The sequence below is a fragment of the Xenopus tropicalis genome, chromosome 1 (genome assembly GCF_000004195.4).
Source record: "Xenopus tropicalis strain Nigerian chromosome 1, UCB_Xtro_10.0, whole genome shotgun sequence".
NCBI lineage: Eukaryota > Metazoa > Chordata > Amphibia > Anura > Pipidae > Xenopus > Xenopus tropicalis.
The window spans coordinates 176,700,546-176,727,813 of NC_030677.2; the positions used below are offsets into that span (position 1 = coordinate 176,700,546).

At 40.9% G+C, this 27,268-nt stretch overlaps 2 protein-coding genes across 23 annotated transcripts in view; one reads left to right on the forward strand and one right to left on the reverse strand.

Moving 5' to 3' along the window:
- erap1 (endoplasmic reticulum aminopeptidase 1) overlaps positions 1–13,422 on the forward strand; it is a 37,558-nt gene extending 24,136 nt beyond the window's left edge. For both annotated transcript variants that reach the window (XM_002933429.2, XM_012968052.3), the window contains exons 11-19: positions 901–1,058; positions 2,801–2,880; positions 4,689–4,872; positions 7,288–7,444; positions 7,782–7,966; positions 8,785–8,946; positions 10,629–10,769; positions 10,847–10,928; positions 11,586–13,422. In XM_002933429.2, coding sequence (XP_002933475.2) covers positions 901–1,058; positions 2,801–2,880; positions 4,689–4,872; positions 7,288–7,444; positions 7,782–7,966; positions 8,785–8,946; positions 10,629–10,769; positions 10,847–10,928; positions 11,586–11,729 — 1,293 coding nt within the window. In that variant the 3' untranslated portion in view covers positions 11,730–13,422. The remainder of the gene's footprint in view (positions 1–900; positions 1,059–2,800; positions 2,881–4,688; positions 4,873–7,287; positions 7,445–7,781; positions 7,967–8,784; positions 8,947–10,628; positions 10,770–10,846; positions 10,929–11,585) is intronic.
- cast (calpastatin) overlaps positions 10,506–27,268 on the reverse strand; it is a 90,068-nt gene continuing 73,305 nt past the window's right edge. For 17 of the 21 annotated variants that reach the window (XM_031895373.1, XM_031895374.1, XM_031895407.1 and 14 more), the window contains 11 exons: positions 22,420–22,503; positions 21,498–21,545; positions 20,615–20,704; positions 19,895–19,981; positions 19,656–19,757; positions 18,685–18,780; positions 18,511–18,555; positions 17,755–17,850; positions 17,568–17,639; positions 16,747–16,801; positions 13,933–15,430 (listed from right to left, as the gene is read on the reverse strand). In XM_031895373.1, coding sequence (XP_031751233.1) covers positions 16,754–16,801; positions 17,568–17,639; positions 17,755–17,850; positions 18,511–18,555; positions 18,685–18,780; positions 19,656–19,757; positions 19,895–19,981; positions 20,615–20,704; positions 21,498–21,545; positions 22,420–22,503 — 768 coding nt within the window. In that variant the 3' untranslated portion in view covers positions 13,933–15,430; positions 16,747–16,753. 21 annotated transcript variants of the gene reach the window in all.

Consider the following 27,268-nt stretch of genomic DNA (forward strand, 5'->3'; position numbering starts at 1 on the left):
TAATATTGTTGTTTAGATTATGAGGCATTTCAGATGCCATAAGGTACAGATTTTGTGAAACAATTATGTAATCATCTCGGCACGTTAGTCACCACAGGTTTCAGATTTGCTTAACCATCCTTCACTTTTATTGATATGCATCTGTCCAGATAAAATAATCCACAGATGCAGAAATGAGAGGCGTCATAGTTCCTTTTTGATTCCACTCAGAACCTCCCTTACTCACCACTGGCTGGCACATTGCTATTGGCCAAATGTAACAATATCTTGCCGTTTGACCCAAGTACTTGTTGGTTAACAGTAATGCCAACCATATCTGGCCTCCCTGATTATTTGAAGACGATTACTTTGGACTAAAGAGAGATAGAATTTTTTCTATTAATAACTAATATCTTGGAGATTCCTTTTGAATACTACTGCCTGCATCATACTTAAGTATTCTTATTGTTATCTTTGCTTTTAAGAAATGATTTGCTTTTCTGTGTGTTCAACATTCAAAGTAAGAAAAATACCTGGCTGAAACTTCTAGCTCTTTGAATCCAATTGACACTTAACCTGCAACAGAACTTCTTTCTAGTAATGTCATATTCTGCTCCAGTTCTTATTTTTACCCACCCAACAAACAATAATTACTTGTCTAGCTTATCGCTTCCAGAGAACACTTTGGTACCCAGTAAATACCCCTATAAAGGTCTGAGCTGAAGCAAACACCATGCACCTTCTTCATATTAAGTTAATAGAAAGTACTTCTCCAACCTAATTTTTCACTTGGGTAATTAAACAGCTGAAGGTCCATGCTTCTAACATATAAAACAAATGTAAAACAAATGTGAAAATTTAGTGTCCCTATATCTCATTATTGCACCTTAAAATGAATTTTTCCCATTTTTGTTACTACAGCACTGGTCTGAAGGTGAAATTATTGATGTGAAGTCAATGATGAATACTTGGACTTTACAAAAAGGTTTCCCATTGGTGACTGTAACAGTGAAAGGGAAGTATGTTTATCTCCATCAGGAGCATTATCTCAAAGGGAGCACTGATACTGAAGCTTCTGGGTAATTTCTATAAATGATATCTCATTAATTGTTTTCTTGCACTGAGAAGTATATATAATGGTGGTAGTGTGGGCAGTTATAGTTGAGCAAGAGGGTCTTGGACATATGAAGCACAGGTTGTTCTAACCATTCTGATACATTATTATGGTGTTATACGGTTATACAGTTATATAACTGCAAGTGGAACCATTCTGGATTTCATTTCACCATTGGTCGCACGAAACATCGTCAGATCCGCCACACACCATTCAGGGCTGAATCGGCAGGTAAGGAGGTAGAAACAATAGGATTTCTACCTCCTTCTGCCGATTCAGCGCTGAAGGGAAATTTTGGTCAGGCGCCTTCTATGGCGCCCGATCAAAATTTTCAAACTGGTCCGATCGGCGAGTCGGCCGATATCAGCAGCTTCCTGCAATATCGGTCGACTCGCCGACATACCATACACGCACCGAATATCGTACGAAACGAGGTTTCATACGATAGTATCGGTGCGTGTATGGCCACCTTTCGTATAGGTGTATCAGTTCTACCTGTTGCTAACTGAGGAGTTGAACATTCTGCATATACTCATAATAATCATATAAACACCTATATTATTGATAAAATATAATATACATATATATCTCAATATGCCAGTAGTCTATATAAGAACATTTTTGATACAAGTAGATACAGATGGATCAGCACTCTCTTAGTTATCAGCAATTCGTAGGTTATTCTGTCATATAATGTATGATATAAAAATATACAACATTCCTCCATACACAAACCAATATCCATAAGTGATTCTGTTTCCTGAAATGACTTTGCACGGTGATGATGTTTAGCTTTAAAAATACTATAACATTTATGTTATTTATATGATTTTATTAAACATAGCACCGAACCCACCCAGAAGGATTCGGCCGAACCAAATTCTTATTAACATATGCTGCGTGCGCGGCAAAATTTTTTTCCCCTGACCATTTAACCCTTTCTAAATTCTGATGAGCATATGCAAATTTAGGCTAATTAGGATTCGGTTCGGTTGGACCGCGGAAGCGAATCCTTCAAAAAAAGCCTGGATTCAGCCCGAATCCTGAACCAAAACTGGGATTAGGTGCATCCCTAATTAAATACAGTCATGCTGTTTGTTCTTGAAAAATCTATGGGCTGTGTTGTATCTTGAGGTAAACAGGGAAACCAAAGCTACCACACGTTTTGTTCTTGCAAGTTAGATAATGAGATTACCTGTATACAACCCCCTTCCTTTACCCTGTGTTGCCATTAAGTACGAGGATTATTTTAGAGCTGTAAAGTTATGGGATACTGTTGGGTTTGGCTGTGGTGGCACAGTTCCTCAATATGTTGACCCTGGTGAAATTTGATGTTAGTGGTTACGATGGATTTTAACCCTTGATAAAGCAATATTGAGTAGTGGACTGTAGGTGTATGAAGACTGTTGGATCGGTAGCAAAAAATTATTATTATAATCTTATTCTTAGGCAAGGCATTCTGGGAAATTCTGGTAGCTAGATTTACAAGTGAGTGCCTCAGCTGATGCATTTGTCTGGCTCTATAAGGGGCCATTGATACATTCTTAACATTTTCCCTACAGCACTGGGAATAATCACGTGTAGTAGAAGACTACAGAGAATGCTAATTGTATTCAGACAGGCAGTTATTTATTGTTTAATTGCTGTGTGTTAGAAGCAACGTTTAAAAGTTACTATAACTGCCTTGGTTGTATTTACTGTTTCTAGATTACTTTGGCATATCCCTTTGACGTACATCACAAGCAAATCTAACACAGTGCAAAGATTTCTGCTGATGAGTAAAACAGGTAACTATGTATCTATAAGGGGAGAATCTGTATAAAAAGAGTGGCATGTGCTGTATATACATAAAGCTATAACTTGAACTTCCCACTGCGTCCGTCCCACCTCCTGTGCCTGTTGATGCTGGGGAGCCCTGGGGCTATCGCCTGGTAGATCTAGGGTGCACACAGCAGCCTGCGTTGGTCGATTCAATGTACTTGTGTACTAAAGAATCATGTGCAGACAGCATTTTGGCACAGAGCACTGCTATTGACGCAATCCTGACTTTCAGCTCAATTGTGTTTGATTCAAATTTGTTTAGTACCATGAGATGAATACCATCTGGTCATGCACCTCTGTTTACCTTTTCATATTCTAGGATTTTTGATTTTCCTCCTGAGTCGCCCATGCATCAGTAGTTAATTTGTATTAATCTATTAGCCTTCTATTTTCCATGTGCAGCAACTGTAACATATATAGGGAATTTGGTTTTTGGTGGCTCTAGTTCCCCAAACATCTGCTCAACATTCTAAACATGCACATTTCTCTGCTAGCAAAAATGTAAATACCCCTGCTGTGTAATAAGCCAGTCACAAAATTAGGAGGCTGGAAGGGTATAATGGTTGGTGGCTGGCCCACAATTAATTGGAAATGGCAGTGGGCAATTCAGGTTTTCCATAAGACCTAATAAAGAACAGTGCCAAGGAAACTGAATATAACTCCAATAACCGATATTCTGCTTAGCTGTACCCCTCCCGTTGGATACACCCCTCAGCATGTTTTGCAAGCTTGAGATAAGGAGGATTGAGGAACTTTGCTGATGTTTGTTACAGCCAGATGGACGTCAGTAGTGTGTGCTACCAGAGAAATGGAGCAGAGAGCCAGGACTTGCAAGTTTACTCAGACTCTGACCAAAATCATATGAACATCAGCAGCTGATCCAGTTCCCCTTTCTATGTCAGTGCCTTGCATGGTTTCATTGTTACACTGAGTAGAGAATATGTGCAGGAACCCTGTATTATTCTCTGTTCTACCACTTCTTCTTTCGCTCTTCTGGGGCCTGGAAGCCTTTCCTGTACTCCTGAAATATCCACATAGATCAGAACATTTGGGCATTATGAAAAGCCAGAGGGTTTCTCAAAATTAGATATATTTACCGTAAACCAGTCCCAAAGAGCTCTTCATTATCACTTACTTCAGTCCCTACCTCACTGGAGCTTACAGTCTATGTTCCCTGACAAAGCCATCAACAGTTTCATCAGGACCCAATTAACCTGCTGCATATTTTTTAAATTAATTCTGGCGATGCTGATGTGCATTCTGAGGTAGGAATATAATTGTAAGCTCTACTGGGTCAGGGACTGATGCTAATGGTTAAACACGCTCTATATAGCAAAATGTCAGCACTGTATAAATGATCAAGAATATAGGTATGGGACCCATTATCCAGAAAGCTCTGAATTAGGTGAAAGCTGTCTTCCATAGACTCCATTTTAATCAAATAATTCGCAATTTTAAAAATTATTCCCTTTTTCTCTGTAATAATAAAACAGTACATTTTATTTAATCCTAACTAAGATTAGTAATTAATCCTTGTTGGAGGCAAAACAATCCTATAGGTTTAAAGTAATTTGTAAATTATTTTTTTAGTAGTAGTTAAGGACTGGAAATCCAAATAAAGACTCCTTATCCGGAAAACCCCATGTCCCGAGCGTTCTGGATAACAGGTCCCATAACTTAATTCCTATAACATACATTGGCTTCCATTAAGAGGCCACCAAATATAAATATCTAGCAGGTTATTATCCCAACTCTCTGTTGTTTGGCACTGCAGATGTCCTAGTCCTGGCAGAAGAGGTGGAATGGATAAAGTTCAATGTGGGGATGAACGGTTATTACATAGTACATTATGAAGGGGAAGGTTGGGATGCACTGATTAAGCTCTTACAGGAGAACCACACAGCTATTAGCAGCAATGACCGCGCCAATCTCATTAACAGTGCTTTCCAGCTGGTAAGGTAAGTGCCACAGAGGTATCATTGGGCATCAAGCTATAAAGCATAGTTTCCATTGACACTGAAGAGTAAAGGAAATGCTTTATGGATATGAACCCAGCTAGTGATTTTCAGTGAATATTATTGAGATAATTTTAACAAAATGTTGGTCTTCCACACTTTGGGCCAACAGTGTTGCTTTGCAATCATTTTCAGCACTTATTGCTCTTTGTTTCAGTTTTGGAACTTAGTAGCCAGTCAGCATATAGCACTCACCTTTGTGCTGTGTGAAATCAAACATCTGATTGGTTGCTCTGCCTTACCTAACCTGGAGCAACCTTTGTTACATAGTTACATAGTTACATAGGGTTGAAAAAAGACCAGTGTCCATCAAGTTCAGCCCATCCAAGTAAACCCAGCACACTTAACCCACACCTACCAATCTAAACACTCACATACATAAACTATAAATACAACCACTAGTACTAACTGTAGATATTAGTATCACAATAGCCTTGGATATTCTGATTGATCAAGAACTCATCCAGGCCCCTCCAAATCCATTTACCCACATCAACCAATCACTAGCACAAATTGGCCACACTCTGCAGGCCGCTCTGCGTATTTACGCTGTGCTTCTACATGTGGTACAGCCCCCTGGAAGGCATTGTGAAAATCAGTGAAAAGTCTATGTACACAGAGTGGGACTTTTATCATAATTACTTTATTTATATTCCATTAAAAGCATATAATGAGCATATATATACAGTCAGGGCCGCCATCAGAAATCACGGGGCCCCTCAGAACAGAATTTTCTGGGCCCCCCTCCTCCCACGCCCCGCTCCCCTCCCCAATGGCCCCTCCCATCAGTACAAAGGACACAGAGGCCCCCTAAAACACTGGTAGCCAGGGTAACATTTTGCATTGGTGCCAGGGCAGAAACCCCTAAAACATTGCTAGCCAGCCCAGGGCCCCCTAAAACATTGCTGGTCCTCCCCCAGTGTCCTCATACTGTGGGCCGCTCCCTGCTGCAGCATCCTCCAGCTCCCCCCTAGTATCCTCCAGCTTCCCCCAGCATCCTCCAGCCCCCCTTACCGTCCTCCCCAACATCCTCCAGCTCCCTCCCCAGCATCCTCCAGCCCCACCTACCATCCTCCCCCAGCGTCCTCCCCAGCATCCTCAAGCCCCACCTACCATCATCCAGCTCCCCGTGCTTCCTGTGGCTCTCCCTGCTCCCCCCAGCACCGCCTGCTACGTGTGCTTCCTGCGGCTGGACCCTTTTCTTATGCCCACCGGCTCGCCGCTGCATCCAGTTTTTATAAGGTTGCGCCCCGTGCATCCTGACGTCACATGTACGCACGGGGCGCAGCCAATTGAATTACCCGCTGACCACCAATGACCCAAGGGCCCGTAATTCTTTAAAGGGGGCCCGTGCTTAAAAGCTGTACCACGGCCGGGCCCCCTTTAAAGCAACAATCGTCAGGGCCCGGGACAACAGTCCCCCCTGTGCCCCCCTGATGGCGGCCCTGTATACAGTATATGTGTATCCCACAGGACCACACACTTGCTGAGTTTCATGGCTACTTGCCATTTCCTCAGAAGTTTTTGATGAGGCTACTGTATATTAAAAACTAATGCTCCATGTACATGGAATTTTGACAACAACCAATTGTTTGGTTACATAATAAAAGGTGAAAAGTTTGCTACAGATCTAACCACTATAGCAACCAATCAGCAGGTAGGATTCACTGGTCACATGGCCACATGTGTTACTGCAATCTATTGCACCTATTGTTACATTACCCAAATTTGGTATTATATATTATAATAGGTATTGGCGATTGGGTTGTATCATTGTATTTTATTGATAAAAGTATTTCTTATACATCTTAAAGTTCACTTTTCAAGTTAACATTTAGTATATTATAGTATGGCCAATTCTTAGCAACTCTTCAGTTGGTCTTCATTTTTTAATTTTGATAGTTTTTTAATTATTTGCCTTCCTCTTCTGCCTCTTTCCAGCTTTAAAATGGGAGTCACTGACCCCAGTAGCTTATAAACTATTGCTCTGTGAGGCTACACTTTTGTTGTTTTTTGTAAATGTTTTATTACTTGTCTTTATATTCAGGCCCTCTCTTATTTATATTCAAGTCTTGCCATCAAAGCAGTGCCCGGTTGCTAGGGTAATTTGTACCCTAGCAACCAGATAGCTGCTGAAATTCTAAACTAAAAAGCAACTTAACAAAGAGCTAAGTTTGAAAAAGACAAATATTAAAAAAATTGCAAATTATTTATAATGTGACTATGTACAGAAGATGAACTATTCCTTCAAGTACAGAATTGATATAGCTGTAAGTTCCTGGTGGCTACAGGAATAGAATGTATTATGGTAATACATACTAAGCTATGCACTATATTGTTTTTATTTACCATTACCAGCATTGGGCGATTGCCCATTGACAAAGCTCTCAGCCTTTCTTTGTATTTGAAAAACGAAGACAAAATCATGCCGGTGTTCCAAGGGATGGATGAGCTGATTCCAATATACAAACTAATGGAGAAGAGAGATATGCAGGAAGTAGAAAGTCAAATGAAGGTAACTGGAATGACATATCTTTGGGCTGGGCTGTGAATACATGGGTATCTGTTACCTGGATTGTTACCTGTATTGTAACATTCTCTGTAATGGCTGATGCAGAAGTTATTTGTAGGTTAGCAGTGTCCTGTTTGAGGGGGGTCACTTTGATTTTGCTATCTGCTTTGGCTGCTTTTGGGTTTCTCTCTCTTGGGGTTGAATGGTAAAGTTGCTCTTAGGGCACCAATGCCAGATTTGCTATGGTCACTGCTTTTATGAGACAAAAAATAAAGGTGCTATTTAGTGAAAAAGGAGTGGTGACGTGGCAACAGAATTTATTGAATATATTTATTTGCAGAAATATATTCTCAATCTTCTGCGCAAGTTGATTGATGCCCAGTCCTGGACAGACGAGGGCAGCGTTTCTGAGAGGATGCTGCGCAGCTCGCTCCTCCTGTTTGCCTGTGTGCGCCAGTACCAGCCGTGTGTGCAGAGGGCAGAGCAATATTTTAAGAGATGGCAGGAGTCCAATGGAACAATAAGGTATCTGGTGGCACTAAACAAACGTCATTTAAACATATTAGGGCTTATTTACGAATGCAGCTGCAAATGTGACTGAGATAAAATAGACACATATTATTATCATTTATGGATCCACTTTTTCGGATTTGGCCGAACCCCCGAATCCCTCGTAAAGGATACCCAACCGAATCCTAATTAGCATATGCTAATTCCGTTTTGGAAGGGTTAAATGTCCGTGCGCAAAGAAAAATTTTCAACTTCTGTGTTAATGTGACAAAAAGTCACATGATTTTTAGGATTCGATTCAGCCAAATCCGAATTCTGCTGAAAAAGGCCAAATGCTGGATTCGGTTATAATTGTATTAAACATGCCTGTGTAATGGCGCTAATCACCAATACATCCAGCCTGCTCTGATGAATTGCGCCACACAAGTTCCCTGAATCAGCCATTTTAGGCCTACATAGACGCACTGCAGCAGGAGGGGCAGTATGAAAATGGCCTTGTGTATGATCAGCAATTCTCTTAAGCCCCTGAAACCTTCCCACATACATTAATGAACAGATAATAGCTATTTACTGTTACACATACCTTGTTACTAATCAAAAAGGTACTTAATACCACAACCAGTTCTACCATGTGACTTGCTCATTTCCTTCTACCATGTGACATAGTGGGGCTCATTTATCAATACTGGTCAAATCTGCACCGTTTTATAGAAATATAAAGTTTTTGCGCAATAATCCTGGATATGTCCATCTGTAATACCTGCACCCTGACATGTACCATAATGGTACATAAATCCCTAATCTGCCTCTAACAGGCTTTGTGCTTTCTCCAGCTTGCCGCGGGATGTCGCATCGGCTGTTTATGCTGTGGGGGCGCAGACTCCTGAAGGATGGGACTTTCTCTTTGAGAAATACAAAACGACTCTGTCCGGGAGTGAAAAGAACCAGATTGAATTAGCCCTGGCTATCACTTCTCTTAAACATAAGTTACAATGGTAAAGCAATTATGGCAACACAATTATAACAACACGGGGTTATAATTACACTTATTATATATTATATCAAGGCCTGACAGTGTGGTCTGATCTTAACACTGTGGGGCTTATTTACTGATGCAGTTAGCTCTTTATTCCCCACTAAACTGCTGGGCTGCAAGGCAGGGGTGGGGGGAAATTGCACAGCCATTACCCAGAATGCCTTGTAGAACTGCTGTACCTTATTTCTAATAGGTTTAGTAACTGGCCACAAAAGGCAAAGGAGGTGCCCCTGTGCGGCAGCTATACATGCTGAACCTATTCAAAAATGGCAGATATTTTATCCACACTGCATTTCCTGGTCATTTGTCATAATCTTTTATAAACTAGCAACCAGCAGCCTTCTGTATGTGATCTTGGCTGCCACAGGATTTGTGGAGTTGTAATTCAGTAACAACTGCATTTTAAGCAATCCTTAAAGGAGAACTATAGTCCTGGGCGCTAAAATCCCACTTAAATATCACTGCCTAGACAGACCCCCCCTCACCTCTCCCTTATCGCATAGTTTTTAAGTTTAAACTCTGTCCCTATCGCTACCCGCTAGCTAAAACAGTAGCGCAGTAGTGTACCTGCCCGATGTCTTCTTACCGACTGAAGACTCTATGCGATAAGGGAGAGGTGAGGGGGGGGTCTAGGCAGTGATAGTTAATGGGGCTTTCAGTGCCCGGGTGTATAGTTCTCCTGTAAGAGATTTAGTACAGGTATATGAGCTGTTATCCGGAAACCTATTATCCAGAAAGCACCAAATTACAGGAAGGCTATCTCCCATACGGCTGATGCCACATGTGGCGTTTTTACGCTGCGTTTTTTCTCAGCCTAAAAACACCGCACAAGCCACACAGCCCCTGACTATGGCGTTTTTCAGCCTAGTACTGGTGACGTAGCAAATCCCGTTTCCATGGTGCTAATAGTGCGAAATAGCAAAAAACGCTGCGTATTTCCGCTAGGTCTGGCATCTGCCTTTGTGTATACATAGGAATAGCTTGCTTTGCAAATACTGGCGTATTTCAGCCAATGCTTGCAAAATCCGTGCTAAGGCGTTTTCTAGCGTATTTCCGCATTGTGTGGTTTGCTTCGAGTCTTTTCAAGCTATTTCTATGGATGATGATATCGGGCGTTTTTCAGCCGCTGAGAAAATTAGAAAATACGCAGCGTAAAAATGCCTCGTGTGGCATCAGCCTAAACCAGTAGCTTGTACTTGATCCCAACTAATATATAATTAATCCTTATTTCATGTTTAAATATATTTTAGCAGACGTAAGGGATGGTGATGTCAAGATTCCTTATCTGGAAAACAGGCCCTATACCTGTACACTAATTTCAGTTAGTCAAGTGATGCAAATGTTATAAGGATCCCATGTAGAACATATCATGGCTCGAGTGCTTTAAGTTCTACTTCATTGGTTATTTCAGCAGCTAAATGGATTGGCTTATTCACCCAATGTAGAATCTACAGCTTCAACATAAAAGTGTTGCAGAACCCAGGGTTCCAGGTTCCCTTTTGATCTATACCATGCTGTCAGCATTCGGTGCCGCTAGTGGTGCAAGGAAGGTTTAAAAAGCACTGCTGAGTTTGCCTGCTTTGACCCCATTTTAAACATTTAAAGTAATAAACTGCCTGTTGTATTTGTTTCTAATTTCAGGCTGATGGAAGAAGGGATGAAAGGGGATCATGTCAGAACTCAAGACCTCCCCCATATTGTTCTGTATGTGAGCAGGAACCCAGTGGGTTATCCATTGTCCTGGGAGTTTCTAAAGAACAACTGGGGCAACCTGGTGCAAAAGTAAGAACTGTTACTTGCCTTGGATTGGCATCCTGGATGTTTACTTACTGGCCTGATATGGTTGGTTCTGCTTGCAGGTTTGAGCTGGGATCGCGTACAGTTGGCGACATGGTTGTGGGAATCACAAAGCAGTATTCAACTAAAGAGTGGCTGGAAGAGGTATAATTTGCAAGACACATTTCTGAAAAGCAGTGCTAGGAACATTAAATGGAGGATGGGGTCCTTCCACCGAAACTGATCAGCTGCCTGGCATGGAGCAGTGCTTTAGTTACAAGGGTAGCCATCTGTTTCTGTAGGCAAAGGAGTGGGTCAGCAGGGATTGAGGTTACATATTTAATTTAGTTTGCAAAAAGGCCAAAGTTCATCAATTTCAACCTCTCCAAGTCACCCCCCAGTGCACATATATATAGCAAATAATTCAGAAACTATAAAAAATTATGACCAGCTGAAAAGATGCTTAGCATTGGCCATTCTACAACATCATAAAAGTTCATTTAAATGTTTTAAAAAGAATTAACTTTTGGATGATACCTTGGGCAATGTGAGTAAGGACTTGCTCCAATTTTAGGTTGAAATGTGCAATATTATATTTAATTAGAGTTTTGCATTTATCTGTATCATTGTCACATTATATCTGCCATCATTAGGACAGCCAATTCAATTTGTATAGAAAAACATGTGGGATTGGCACCAGCTTATTAGTTAGTATAGTAATAGTATAAAAGCTCAGAGAATGCAACCTGCACCAAGTTTGTTAATGCCCACATATGCGGGCATAAATGTGGTTTAACTGTAAACTCCTCTCCCTCTTTTAAGGTCACAGGATTCTTTGATTCATTAAAGGAAATGGGCTCCCAGCTCCGCTGCGTTCAGCAAGCCAGAGAGACGATTGAAGAGAACATTAGATGGATGGATAAGAACTTGGATCTTGTTAAAAGCTGGTTAGAGAATAACAGCTAGAAGTTATTTGTTTAAGAATCACTGACACTGGCCTTACTAAACACAATTGGTTTTTGCTTTAACTGGTGAATGTCTATTTTAGGAAATAAGGGCTGCACTGAAACCTGGATTTGGTTTGGTATCTGGGCAAATGAGCCTTTTTCAGCAGGCTTCAGATTCCACTGACTCTAAGCTGAATCCTTAAAATCAAGTGACTTTTTGTCACATGAACAAGGAGCGGTATTTTTTATTATTATTATTCCTTCCTTACCCTACTTTAAATATACAAATTAGAGTTTCAATTCAAATTGGGATTTGACTGAATCCTTTGTTCAAGATTTGGGTTTCAGCTGACTCCCAAAAATAGGCAATGGAGATGTGCCAAAAATCATCCCGGCTGCCTCCCATTCACATGTAAAGGAAACACTTTTCAGCTGGAAAACACTCTCTGTAGCATCTCCGGGTTGAAAACTGTTCTCGTATAAGGAATGGGAGACAGCAGGGCTAGTTTTATCATCTCTTCCCTGATAAAAAGAGCCCCATGTGCCACAAATCAGCATCTGTAGCCACACATACAATCTTGCAAGCCTGATTTAGGCACCCAGGCGACAAGTTTAACATGTTGATATCATCATAGGGCCCCCACCAATCTGAATATTGGAGCCAGCTGAAATATCTCCCCAAGCCCCTATATGACTGGCCATCATTTGGGCCTCAAAAATGAGCTGCGATGCTGACTCTGGAGTGGCCAAATTGGCAGTAAATACGCAAATGGTTCAGTCCAGTTGTTTAGCCTTGAGGTCAAATGACCTTATAGTATAAGGGATATGTGTGGCCTTTGTACTTCCCGCTTGGCTAAAAAGACACACACATGCTCATTATGGGCACTAGCCATGTTTACTGGTTCACTGCATCAGAATAAAAATTTACAAAACAGTTGATTGATGGCCACACACAGGGCAGAAATCCTGGACTCCCAGTGTAGCTTAAGTGGTCTGCATAAGTGCAAACTCGTGCACTGTCCCTTTATTACCCCTTCAAACATCAGGTAGATTGATGAAAGCTGTATCATACAGGAATATACTAATGTCTAAATCACAGGCCCCTGATACCTTAAGGCAGGAGTCCCCAACATTTCTTACTTGTGAGCCACAGTCAAATGTAAAAAGACTTGTAGAGCAACACAAGCACCATAAAAGTTCATGGAGGTGCCAATTAAGGGCTGTGATTGGCTATTAGGCAGCCTCTATACTCACTTACAGGAGGCTTTATTTGGTATGAAATACTGTTTTTACTTAACCAAAATTTGCCACTAAGTCAGGAATTCAAAAATAACTACCTGGTTTGGGGGCACTGGGAGCAACATCCAAGAGGTTGATGAGCAACATGTTACCCCCGAGCCACTGGTTGGGGATCACTGCCTTAAGGAGATGGAGTAGGTTGATGTAAATTAGTCCACATCTCATGGAAAGGGTCCTGTGAGTGAGCATGCCAACAGTGAGCTGCACGCCCAATGAAATTGCTGGATATTGTAGAAATGGCTCTAGAGAAATAGTGCCATGTATAATACAGTACTAAATCTAAAGTATTCAGCTGGGGGGCTGGAAAACTATGTGTAAATGCTGGACATTGTTAGGGTTTCTTTATTTTGCTGAAATGTGTGAATTGTGTTAAAGATAATTTTGGAATTAAATAAAAAATGAAATAAATGTAACATGGCTAGTCGTTTGCTTTAGTGCAAGTCAGTAGCTACATGAGGAGAGATATCACACAGTGTCTGCTCTGCTCATGGCTACTCAGTAGGGCTAACTGGGCAACTTACTGCACATGTGCAGATACAAACTGGAAAATTAAATGACCATTGCATCTATGCAAGGACCTATGTACATAACTTAGCCCTACTCATTGCATATAGTGAATTTTAGGTCACCCAAGCACAGGGATGGGACATCTTTATCTGACCCACCATCTCTGATCCCAATATGGGGGGGGGGGGGGAGGAGTTGCCCTCAATACAGAAGTCACACAAACCTGGACAATGATATAAGGCAACAAAGTGGTTAAGAGCTGACTTGACACCAGTGACAGGAGCAGTAATTTGGGGTGTTTTGATCCTTGTTCTACCAATACAAACACAGTGGGCAAAACAGTAATGTCAGAAAAGCCGATTGGTACACTATTACAGTTCTGCCCAGATGAGGCCGAGAGAAGACAGGAGAGCCACTGACATTAACATCTTTATTTTCCATAGTGTTCCACAGTTCCGCAGTCTATAGCAATAGAGCCCTTTGTATCGCTTGATGCTTCAAACAGTAGTGTCAACTAATTCCTTCTGTATTTTTATTGTTACATACAAGCCATGGGTGGGCAACATGTGGCCCCCAACACCGTTCAGCTGTCAGTGAGAGCATCCTAGAGGTTGCTGCTTTGAGTTAACCCTTCAAGTGCTGTATAATCTACAGAGCTTACATTCTGTTTTCCCCTACTGGAAATAAGTATGGTGCCAATCACAGCCAGCACTCCAAGGGTTAACTGTGTGGGTAACAACTGCAAGGTTTGCACTAGATCTAGTAAAGTACAGATACCAATCAACAAGCAGAATGTGCTGGTTACCTGAAAGCCAACATTTGACTGGTTGCTTTGAGGAACTAGACCTGGTGCAAACTATTATCTGACCCTCTATCTGTAGGAAGATGACAAACGGAAGCATTCGCCTGGGGAAGGAAGGCATATAGTACTGCGCGCCCAGCCAGGACGGTGCATGTGAGCCCCCAAATAGGCAGGATATGGACAATGAGGGCCATGTGAGCAATGGTAACAAACAGATTATTACAAGGCACTGTTCATGTAAACATTTCATATAGAGCCAAAGTACTGCCCCCACTCATTATATCTGTCATACTGGAATGCACCCCCTTCAGCCCTCCCAGCAGCAACCTGAGGCTAAAGGAAAGGCATTCTTGCTTTATCTTCAAAAGGAAAGTAAACCTTAAAATTTAACATTTAATGTACTTTGAAAATAAATGTAAGAATCTATGTATTTATATTTGCCCCTCAACTTATTTTCCAATTTAAATAACTGGTTGCTGGGGTCAGTGACTATCAAGCACACAGCAGAGTAACACTAAGGCTAGAATTTTGTATTTCTGACCATACTATTTAGTCCCTAGTATGTCATCCCAACCCCGCGCATGCTTCAGCCGCTGACTCCAGCAACAGCACAGAACTAAACTGGCAATAATAAAAATGGTAACATTCTACTGAGAATTCATTTTAAAGTCAATTTCCCCTTTAACACCTGCCATGTAACCTTTTTATCTGCAAAATATTAATACAAGGAAAAGTGTTCCTATTTTACACCAAAGTAGAATACAACACTGACACCCCAGAATATAGGAAGAATAAGGCAGTTCTAAGTTACCCTTGAAACTTAGAACTGCAGTATTTATACCAGAGGAAGACTGTGCAAAGGCTGCAGGCTTTATTCTGCCACAGAGAGGACTAATTCATAGTGATATACATCTTAGTACAAATATAAAAGCGTCCCCCTTTGAAGAAATAAAGAAAACCAAAAATAGAGTTTGATGAGTAAAAAGCACTTCCAAAAGTCTGTCAGGGTGCCAATCCAGGGTGGAGCCAGCACCCACCCCATCTACAGGCTGCGCCAGCTTTCTTCTTCCCAAGCAAGTCTTGCATAAGTGCAAAGAAAACTGTACATTAGCCTAGGAGAAAAAAGGAAAAGCAGAGGCTATTATCCCCACTGCTACTATAGGCACCATCTCTCCCTACTATACCTGCTATCCCACAGCCACAGTCCCTTCCCAGAGGCTATTATCCCCACTGCTACTATAGGCACCATCTCTCCCTACTATACCTGCTATCCCACAGCCCCAGTCCCTTCCCAGAGGCTATTATCCCCCCACTGCTACTATAGGCACCATCTCTCCCTACTATACCTGCTATCCCACAGCCCCAGCCCCTTCCCAGAGGCTATTATCCCCACTGCTACTATAGGCACCATCTCTCCCTACTATACCTGCTATCCCACAGCCACAGTCCCTTCCCAGAGGCTATTATCCCCCCACTGCTACTATAGGCACCATCTCTCCCTACTATACCTGCTATCCCACAGCCCCAGCCCCTTCCCAGAGGCTATTATCCCCACTGCTACTATAGGCACCATCTCTCCCTACTATACCTGCTATCCCACAGCCACAGTCCCTTCCCAGAGGCTATTATCCCCCCACTGCTACTATAGGCACCATCTCTCCCTACTATACCTGCTATCCCACAGCCCCAGCCCCTTCCCAGAGGCTATTATCCCCACTGCTACTATAGGCACCATCTCTCCCTACTATACCTGCTATCCCACAGCCACAGTCCCTTCCCAGAGGCTATTATCCCACTGCTACTATAGGCACCATCTCTCCCTACTATACCTGCTATCCCACAGCCACAGTCCCTTCCCAGAGGCTATTATCCCCCCACTGCTACTATAGGCACCATCTCTCCCTACTATACCTGCTATCCTACAGCCCCAGCCCCTTCCCAGAGGCTATTATCCCCACTGCTACTATAGGCACCATCTCTCCCTACTATACCTGCTATCCCACAGCCACAGTCCCTTCCCAGAGGCTATTATCCCCCCACTGCTACTATAGGCACCATCTCTCCCTACTATACCTGCTATCCCACAGCCCCAGCCCCTTCCCAGAGGCTATTATCCCCACTGCTACTATAGGCACCATCTCTCCCTACTATACCTGCTATCCCACAGCCACAGTCCCTTCCCAGAGGCTATTATCCCCCCACTGCTACTATAGGCACCATCTCTCCCTACTATACCTGCTATCCCACAGCCACAGTCCCTTCCCAGAGGCTATTATCCCACTGCTACAGTAGAAACCATATTGATTTAATATACTTGCTATCCCACAATCCCTTTCTGGAGGCTGATTATTACTACTGACATAATTGTTTTCATATAAATTGCCCTTCTTGCCTTCCCACGTAGAAAGCTTTGATTTTGTGTACTTACTATGGGTCTAGCTTTTGCCAGCCTTTGGCACACTTGGTATCGCTGAGTTTGCCTGCTTTACAAACAAGAGAAATTAAAAATTAGATTTCTTTTTTAGCAATTTGTATTAAGGTCATATCAGAAATAAAGAAAATTTTAATAAATAAGGTGATCATGCTCCTTATTGGAGAGTCTTGTTAGTAATGGCTTTTCCTGCTAATATGAATAGCAAACACTTTAATTAAGGAGCTGCGAGTTCAGTCTCTGCCTTCTTCCTGTCAATATTCCTAATATTTTGCCCTCCGCCAGAGAACTGTTAAGTGCTCTGGCACACGGGGAGATTAGTCACCCACGGCAAAACTCCCTGTTCGCGGGCGACTAATCTCCCCGAGTTGCCTACCCCTGCCATCCCACCGGCGAACATGTAAGTTGCCGGCGGGATGGCAGACGCGGCGGCGCGATTTCGCGCAAATCGCTGAAAAAGACTCGCGGGTCTTTTTCGGCGATTTCCTGAAATCGACCCGCCGCGTCTGCCATCCCGCCGGCGACTTACATGTTCGCTGGTGGGATGGCAGGGGTAGGCAACTCGGGGAGATTAGTCGCCCGTGAACAGGGAGTTTTGCCGCGGGCGACTAATCTCCCCGTGTGCCAGAGCCCTAAGGTTACGGTGCTAAATCAAACTTAATCTCCTAATGTTAAGGGGGGGGGCTTTAATGGCCCAGTAAGAGGCAAGGAGATAAGATAAACAGATGCAAATTAAGAAGGACCAAAGAAATTACACACAAGACGATACTGACCCTTACTGGATTTCTAAGTATGTATGTATGATTTTGTGTACTCACCTTTGCAGCATCAGGTGCCTTTCCTGAAGGCTGCGACACTGGAGCGCTAGCACATTGTTTCTCAGTCTTGTCCTACACAGACATTACAATACATCGTTACAGTGACACCTAGCAAGGTACAAGGACTCCCTGAATATCAAATATAAAAAGCAACTGTGATTCAGAAAAGTAAGGTGTAGTACAATACCGTTGAAGGCTGCTTTGGTTGTTCAGTAGATTTTGTGTCACATGATGCAAATCCGCTTGAAAGAGCATCGATCGCTGCATCGTCACTTAAAGGCTTCTGAAACAAGATGTCACATGGGTCCATCAGATCAGGATGAAGTCATTTTGCCCCTTTAACATGGAAATGCAGTATAAAACCAAGAGTGGCCTTAAGGCGAGTTACACTGCATTTCCTTGTCAAAGAGACAAAACAAGTTAATGTATGAACCCAGAATAATGCTATGCCAGATTATATTGCATCCAGAACTGGATTGTTCACACGTGGGTTGGGCATACTGCTGCCCTGTTGGGCAAAAGCAGCATGGGTAGGGGCTGCAAGTGGCCAATGGCTCTGCAAGGTCCCCTTATGGAACCCAATCTTTTGCCTGAGGGCTGATCTGATGAGATAAATTTTGGCCTAAACCTGAGCAGCCAAAGTAGGAAAAAGGTTCCTTGTTTGGTGAGCTAAATAAGCACACTATTTCCAGCTACCTACCTAGTATGGTAATAACAGAACATATAGGACTGATACCGTATATAAGTATCGGGATTCAATTACTACATAGATTATTAGAGCATATTATGTTATATATATGGCCTGTTTTCTTTTTATTATTTATGATGCTATATTACACACACACACACAGGCCGTGGCTTTGTGCTCCTCTTGCTCTGCCTGCGCCCCGGTACAGTAACACAGGGATGTAAATGCAACTTATTGTTGCAGACAAATTTTTACCTTTGGTTTCTCCTCCGCTTTCGCTGGTGGTTTTGCAGGTTGTCCCTGAGAGAAGAAGCACAGGAAGCTGTTAGCACAGACACAAACCAAAGGGAAACATAATGGTGCAGCAGGGGGCATGGGTATAGTGGCAGCTGTGCAGCAGGGTAGAAGATCTTCTTACACTAGCCTTACCTTATCATCTTTACCATCCAGCAGCTTTCTGTATTCCGGTGGGATTGTATCATCTCTGTCCCCCAGTTTGTCTATATGCTCAGCTTTAGCTTTTTCCTGCACCAAATAAACAGCAGTTTAAAGCTGGCCACAGACACAAAAATATAATCATACGAAACAAAGTTTTGTACGAATTTCAGACCATGACAATCAATCAGTCATTTAGTCGATCTGACAGGTTAGAATATTTTGGTAGGATAACATTAATCTGTGCACGTATTGTGTATCTGACAATGTCATTGGGGGACCTACAGTGTATTTCTGGGGCATCACTTTCGTAGGAATTTCGTTCTACAGTTTCAGTCTGAATGTTAGTTTTAGATTGTTGCATTAAAATGTACAATTGATACCCAAAAGTTTGTCTTAAAACAACTAAAATCTAAACGCGCAAGGCCAGCTTTATCCTACAATTTCAGTCTGAATATAGATAGTTATATTTAAACGTACGACCAATATCCTAACGTTTGTCAGAAGAAGACAAGAATATAAATGTTTAAGTCCAGCTTTATTCTTTCAGTCATGGATGGAAGAGCCGAGGCTTCCCTTCAGTCAATCTCCTTGGTAACACTGGCCCAGCTTATATATAGCTTATATTTTTACAGTATTGAGAGGTTGCACCACTGCTGATAAACTAGAACTCCTACCAATACCACAGAAAGTCTGCAGTTGTGAGTTGTAGTTCAGCAACTGCCAGATGGCTGTGGCTCTGCTGCATGCAATCTAATTTTGCTGCCTGAAGAACAAAGAGAATAACTGACTGGCAACCATAGAAGAGCCCACGGTATCCTGCTGCAGCCAACAGTGCCAGAGAATACAGTCTATAGCCCTGTCATAAACTCGGCACAAAGCACTGCATTTATTTATTTTGTTCTTCCGGTAATACATATACATTGCTTAAAGACAGGTGCCACACCCACTAACCAGTTACTCACCTTAACTACATCCACCACCGGTTTGTTTTCATTAGGATCCACCTCTCTTTGTCCCAGGGAGCCAGAAAGTAAATCTAGTGCATCGTCGGGAATCTGTATATCCTGTAAACAGAAAGCGACAGTTACACTTCCCAATCATATACCTATACTTATTTTTGCCTTAGACATCAGCCAATAAATATTCCTTGCATGTACCCAGTAAATATATATACTGAAAGCAGGCCCACCCCCCCACTCACTAAAGCAGCGTCCTGTGGAGCTCCAGACTTGACGGCGGAAGCTTTAGAACAAGATATAACATCTTCTGATCCAGAACCTTTTTTTTTCTGAAAATATTAAGAAAACATAAATATAAGAAGAAGACAATCCAGCAGGCAGCCTAAACTCCTACTGCAAAGCTTCCCAGAGACAGAAGGCTTTTGATAGAACTTTCCATCTTTCAGTTTTATTTTCCTACAGTATACACCGCCCTTTCCTAACTGGCATGCAATGAGAAATTTGTGCCCAGAAATCTGTTTGCCAGCTCCTAGCCTACTAGGCATTGCCACTATTTATGGCAGCAATCCAAACAAAATAGATTGCCTCAGGCTGCCTCCCATTGTCAGGATACTTTAAGCACTGGATGTTAGTCCTACAACTGTGATGATCATCCAGATCATCCACTGTTTATGTGGGGATTCTGAGTAACACTGTACTTACACATGATAAAACCCTTTCAAAGCAGTGGCATCTCCTCAGCAGTTAGTTCTACACATAACTCATCTTAGAGGAGCACATTTTTGTGTTTTCTGTGGCATCATAAAGTTGCTGCCATTAACTCCCATTAGCTTATGCTCACTGGAGCATGCGGAGAGATATTATTATTATTAAGTCCAAAACTTTAACAAATGTAATTTTCTTCCCGAAACCATATGTACAAGCTTGTGCTAATACAATAAATAAGTGTATACGGGACTTACCAAAGAGCCCTGCAGTGGGGCATCAGGAGTGGCAGGGGAAGTCACAAAGCCTTCAGTCAAAGCATCCAGCAGCTCGGCCTCACTCATTGGCTGCATGGCCATGGTGGAGTTGAAAGAAATGAGAGAATATACAGGTAAATAATCAGCAATGAGCACACCAAGCTAGAGTCGGGCAGGTACAGGCAGCAGAAATGGCAAACTGCATTAGACTCCACGTGAAACACTATCCTGTGGCCAGTGAAACATGAGAGACAAATGGGTGCTGCCTAGCAACATCCTATAACAACAGAGGGATTCCCTAGTGCATGTTCAGCCTTCAATATAAGCCTACACACAATAGAAAGATAGGCACTGAACTGAAACACAGATTATATAGTGTTAGAGATATCTACAATATCATTCTGGGCATTAAAGTGCCCCATGGACAAGCAGATTAAGTGTGAGGTTACCTTGAGAGCCTTATGATCTGGGGATGAATATACGCTGAATAGCCTTGTTAGTGGCTTTATTGCCTCTAAGCACTCAGTATACTCAAGGCCTTTGTAACATTGCATTAATATTTAAAGACAGTAAGTTAATACTTTACTCTTAAGTGCTCAAATTAGCATGCTGGCTTGCTGTTTACAAAATGGGAAACAATGCTATGATCTTTCTGTTGGCCACATATAATATCCAGACACAGCCCTGCTTCCCCCAATGGTAATTTGCTCACCACTTGTATCTCATGCATATCAACTTAGATCCATCAATCATTAACCTGGATACACCACTATCACACAGCCTTGTTTCCCCTGTCTGACATATGGCAGATTTGCACTGTGTAGCACCAAAATCACCAGCGTCCAGTGTACTCACTATACAATATACATTCAGTGAAACCTACCTTAGGGCTTTGTTCAAGTTTTGGCAGCAAGGGCTTTCCGTCTTTATCCTGTATGATAAACAGCAATGACCTTACAAAGGTAACACTGGGTAGTTCTAAAAGCTAACAATTACTACATCTATGAAATGTGATGCAATATCTCTCCTGGTTGGATTATTAGGGCATAGTCAACTTCAACATAACCAATATATAGTAACTATGAAGGTCTTTGCACTCCCACCTTGTGAAGGAAGCAGGATAAGGACCATGAGTGGAGGTTCCGCTACTTCATTCACCCCAGAGCCCCTAAATACTAAATTTTAAGAAGCACATTGTTCACTTCAGTACAGGCAGGGAACTCATTATTTAAATATAAATAATTTATTTAAATATAAATGATATCTTAAATTTTAATAGCTGGGTTGGCTGTTCGTCTGTAATAAGGCAAAGCTTTATGATAAAACTAACTCAGTACAGATCTATGTTGATTCTTTTTTAATGTTTAATCTGCGTAGGCATAGGCACGTGCCCCATATTATTTACAGCCACAGGCCAGAAGCGTTGCATGTAATAGATCCCACAAGTTTGTCTGAAGTGCTCCAATTTAACTAATGTTCTTACATCCTGTTCTTCTATAGCATGACTGCTTCTTGTGCATTTATAGGATTCAAAGGCTTATGGCTGTGTCTTAAAACAAGGATGTTGTTCCGTAAGAGATAAAACAAAATGGCACCATCCAGTACATAGAAACCTGATCTTTCAGGTGTTCTTAGTGTGGTTTTGCATTAAGAACCTGGATTTTTTTTGGGATATAGTCAGTTTCCCTTTAAAAGCATGATTATGGCCCACACCCAAGGAGCTCTGTGAAGTTGTCGCTTTACTGTGTGATGAAGCAAGGATAGATCTGTAACATTAGTTTCATACATGAACTTAACGGAGGTACCTTCACTTCCTTTAGCCGGCGGTCAGGATGTATTGTTTTTTCATCTTCTCCAAGCTTTTCTTTCTTCTCTTTGCCTGTTCCCTCCTGCAAGAAGCAGCAATGGTGAAGTTTTACTGAAAAGTTTACACTGAACTTTGGCAGGATCTGACACAAATGATGATACATTATCTGTACACTACTGTATAGTCCATTGTTGCTATAAAGGAGAAATATAATTAACTTTATATCTAATAATATCTAGTATATGCACCAGGATCACTACAAGTATGGCTACAAGGCACAAACAATAGGTTTTACCCAAAACAAGTGTTAAATCAATTTGTACCAGCAATGTATGGTTCCAGGAAGGGCAATTTATATACACTGTATGCAGCACATTTACTGGCCTACCCTCTGTACAAAAAGCATATGGACTAACAGGCATTGACCATTTGTTATAGTGCACTAACACATACAGATAAAGCTGGGTGCTGCTGGGTGTATGCAACATATCCCATGCCAGACTGTCCCACAGTCCTAGAAAATACTGTACATAGACACACACATACACATCTTAAACGATACACAATAAAGTATACAATACAAAACAATGAATAATGCAAGAATTAAACAACAAAGCAGCTGTGTAAAAATAAACAGGGGCTATTGTAGGATGAAATGGCTTTCATTAATCATGCACCAACACTATAATACCCGTTCTCTGTAAACTCCTATGAACTCCATACTAAACCTCATGCATTAATTACAAACACAATAGTCTGTAGAATTCAAACAGCCAGATATGAATCTTGATAAAAACCATTTAGATAATAGGAGGAGAAGTCTAGATTCTATTATTTCAGTCCAGGTTAAATGGTATTATGAAGAGCAGAGTAATGGCAAACCTAATAATTAGGATATATTCTACAGACACAGAAGTCTTACGTTTAGCATTTGCCATACTCAGCAGATCATCAAGCCTGGACCAGACAATGTAATACAGGTCTGAAAAGTCAGTGGCATAATATTGGGGTTACCCTGCTTAAAGGGGTTGTTCAACTTTAAATTAACTTTTAGTATGATGTAAACAGTGACATTCTAAGACAATTTGCAAATGGTCTTCATTTTTTTTTATTTATTGTGGTTTTTGCATTATTAACTTTTTCATTAGCAACTCTCCACTTTGGAATTTCAGCAGTTATCTGGTTTCTAGGATCCACATTAAAATTAAAAAAATCCACTGGAGAGCCAAATGCGTTATGTGTTGTTTATTGGACACATATACCTTGGACATTCTACACCAATAAACAACACAGAACACATTTGGCTCTCCAGTGGATTTTATTTTTACATGGTACTTATTGAAGTTGACCTGGCAAAACCTACACCACTGTTTGATTGAGCCCCATCACTGAGTTACACAAGTTAGTATTTTTCTTTTGTCATAGGATCCACATTACCCTAGCAACCAAGCAGTGGTTTAAACGAGAGACTTGAATATAAATAGGAAATGGCCTGAACAGAAAGATAAGTAATAACAAATGACAAAAACAATAACATTTTAGTTTATGGGCTGCTGAGGTCAGTGATTCCTATTAGAAAGCTTGAAGGAGTCAGAAGACGACAAATAATTCAAAACTATTAACTATAAAAAAAGACTAATTGAAAAGTTGCTAAGAATTGGACATTCTACAACATATTAAAAGTTAAACTGAAGGTTAACTACCCCTTTAATAGGAATTAAGTCCTCTAGAAAATCTATAGTTAATAAGGTGGCAACTTCTTTGCTAACCACTTCTTCTAATCAATTCTTGGCAAATAGGTTGCTTCCTACTATTACCCTGGCCAGCTCCATGTCAGTTACGTATGGGGTAGATCCTCTTCTTAGATCCCAGACAGAGGGCCCTCCCCTATCACAACCTTAAAGCCTTCCCCCTTATACAGGTGTATTTTTGGTCTTTTATCTTTTGATCCTATTTTAAAGGATACATCTCAGGGCTTTGCCGAGAAGAAAGCCTTTAGGGGGAGTTAGGTTTAAAGATCTTCTTTAAAAAGAGCCACTGACTTGTGTAGGTAAGATATATACCTTGTTGTGAGTGTTGAATCTTGTTCCTTATGTGGTTACAAGGTTGCAGTGAGTAAGTAGGTATCTATTTCATGTGGCTACTGTTTAGGCTGCAGGTCTGTATTCCAGACACAAATTGTTTTGAGGAATTGTATCCAATCCAGGTGCTCTCAGTTGCCTGCTGACTCCTATCAAGCCCCAGCATAGCTAATTAGCCACTTACCTGCACTGCTGGCCACACCCTGCTATGGGGTTTGCTTTACAGGCTTCTGGCCTGTGTTACCTATCACCCAGAGGCAGGAACTGAACTTGGTGCAAGCAGTCCTATACCAGGTCTGTTTTTCAAACAGCAACAGAATATATTTTCTGCTAGTGCTGAGTATATGGATTTGATTCCTTCTCTTGATTGGCTGTATGGAGATTAGATGAGTTCAAATATATTCAGGTATTCTATTACACATTGGTGCTGATGTTACATTCTGAGTTGATTTCTTTATTTTATGCTTTTTATATTGCTTTATTAGTCTTATTTGTTAATACTGGGTGTATCATACTAGTTTCACCATACTGGTTATTAAGAGCTGTCATTCTGTGTAATGCTGAAATCTTGCAAAACGGTCATTCAGTAACAGAATACTGTACATTGCTTAACAGGCCCTTTACAAATAGGAGAACTTATTAGTTGTATACTGTGTATATCACTATAGGCCCTTTTACATTTAAGGCCACTCAGTAAGTGGGTACTGTATCATGTATAACACTACAGGCCCTTCTAATCAGGGCCACTCAGTAATTGTTTACTTTATATAGCACTACAGGCTATTTGCATTTATGGCCACTCAGTAATTGTACACCATGTGTATCACTATATAAGCCTTTCCTCAAAGGGCCACAGCAATTTTGAACTGTACATTTTACTACAAGCCCTCTGTATTTAAGGTCACTCGGTTATCATGTACTGTGTAAATTACAAACCGCTCTAGATTAGAGCCATCTAGTTGAAAATACTGGGTATAACAACAGCAGTCTCAATGTACATGTATTGAGTTGTCAGTGTAGAAACTCAGCATCTAAAATGTTCTAGATACTATCTGTGTACTACTGCATATAAGCAATACCAGCCCTTAGGTTGTAGGCCATTTAATATGCTAATACTGGATTTTAAGTGTTAGCCTTCTATTTATAGGGCTATTAAGTTATGTGTATTTCTATTTTATTTACAGTTAGGGCCATTTCTTTTACTAGCTGTGCATGCTTTAGGCCAAGCCTTCTGTCTATACAGCCATTTATTATAATGTCCTACTGCAATGGCCCATTTAGCTTTTAGGCTAGTCAGTATAAACATGCAAAAGGGTCCTGGGCAGGACTGTAGAGTCTTACTGAAGTGTTCTATATCATTTTTTTATTCTAGGCTGCTGCTTATTTTGGTGATACTTGGTTATAACTGGTAGGAAGTGACAGTGGAAAACTTCTGTGAGATACTGCTGTTTCATATTAAAACTGGATGTATGGCATCAGCTGATATTTTATTATGTCCATTCAGTTTTATCTATACTCAGATACGATTAATTCAGTTCAGCTTTTAGTTCTGTGTTGTCCTGATCTAGAAGAGTACCATCATACTTAAAGTTAGTGTATAAGGTAGGGTGTATTGCGGAAGTTGGTCAGTCGTATGGTACTGCAGATCAGTATTTTGCTATTATCAGTATTTCACGACCATTATGTCTTTGGTTTATAGCTATTTGGATTATTTATACTGTGATAGTCCAGTATATTCATAAGGGGAATATTCTGCAATTGACTGTAAGTAAGATATTGCAGGCTGCAATTCACTTCACTGATGTGATCTGAATGTGTTTCTACAACCAATCATTGATATGAAGCTCCTTAACTACTCAGGTTATTAGTTTCAGCAGTTCTGCACAATGGATATACTCCCTGTTACACATACTGTGTGTAGATGACTGCAGTTAAACGCTCATCACTAGGTTATTCCAATGGCATATAAATGCAGGACATATCACTACTGTCCATAATGAACTCTTAATTGTTTATAAGTGGTATCGGAAAATTCATACTGCCATTTTTCAGTTTTATGTTTTACAAATATCTTTTAATGATTTACATATGGGCAGGCTATTGTTACTGTGACTTTGTGGTTCTCAGTTTTTTAATACCAGTAAGATAGCACTGCTGTATTTTACAGTCTGATAAGCTGGTATTACTTGGATTGCTGAGATGCAGATTTGTATAATATATGTTCATAACATAGGGTTGAACATGTATTAACACAGTCCTCATACTACTGTACAAAGAATCTAGGTTACAGTGGACATTACATTAGTGATTCAACTTCCCTGAGATAGCCGGTGTTTTACTTGATTTTGAGAGCTCTTACCAGTATCTCTTTTGAAGGTGTAATGATATATATACTATAATGATATATATACTATAATGATATATACAATTCCTGTATATCATGGGTATATTATTATTATTATTATAGTAAAAATTAATAATGGTTGCCCTCCAGTTTGTTTTTTTCTTGTGTGTAGATTGCATGTTGGATTTAACCTCTGTTTTATTTCATCTGGCATCTTCAAGCTGTTTCCAACAGTTTATATAGGTTAAATTAGTTGCATAAGCTGGGTTAGAATGAGAGAAGAATCTCTCTGCTCTGGGCTTGGTACAATGTTCTGTAAGTTGTCTCAGCTGTTTTAAGTTTTCAAAGATCTTTTTGATAATATTTGCTTATATTCCCCTCCCTATATGTTAAGCTTCAGTACATCACATGTGTAGCTGACA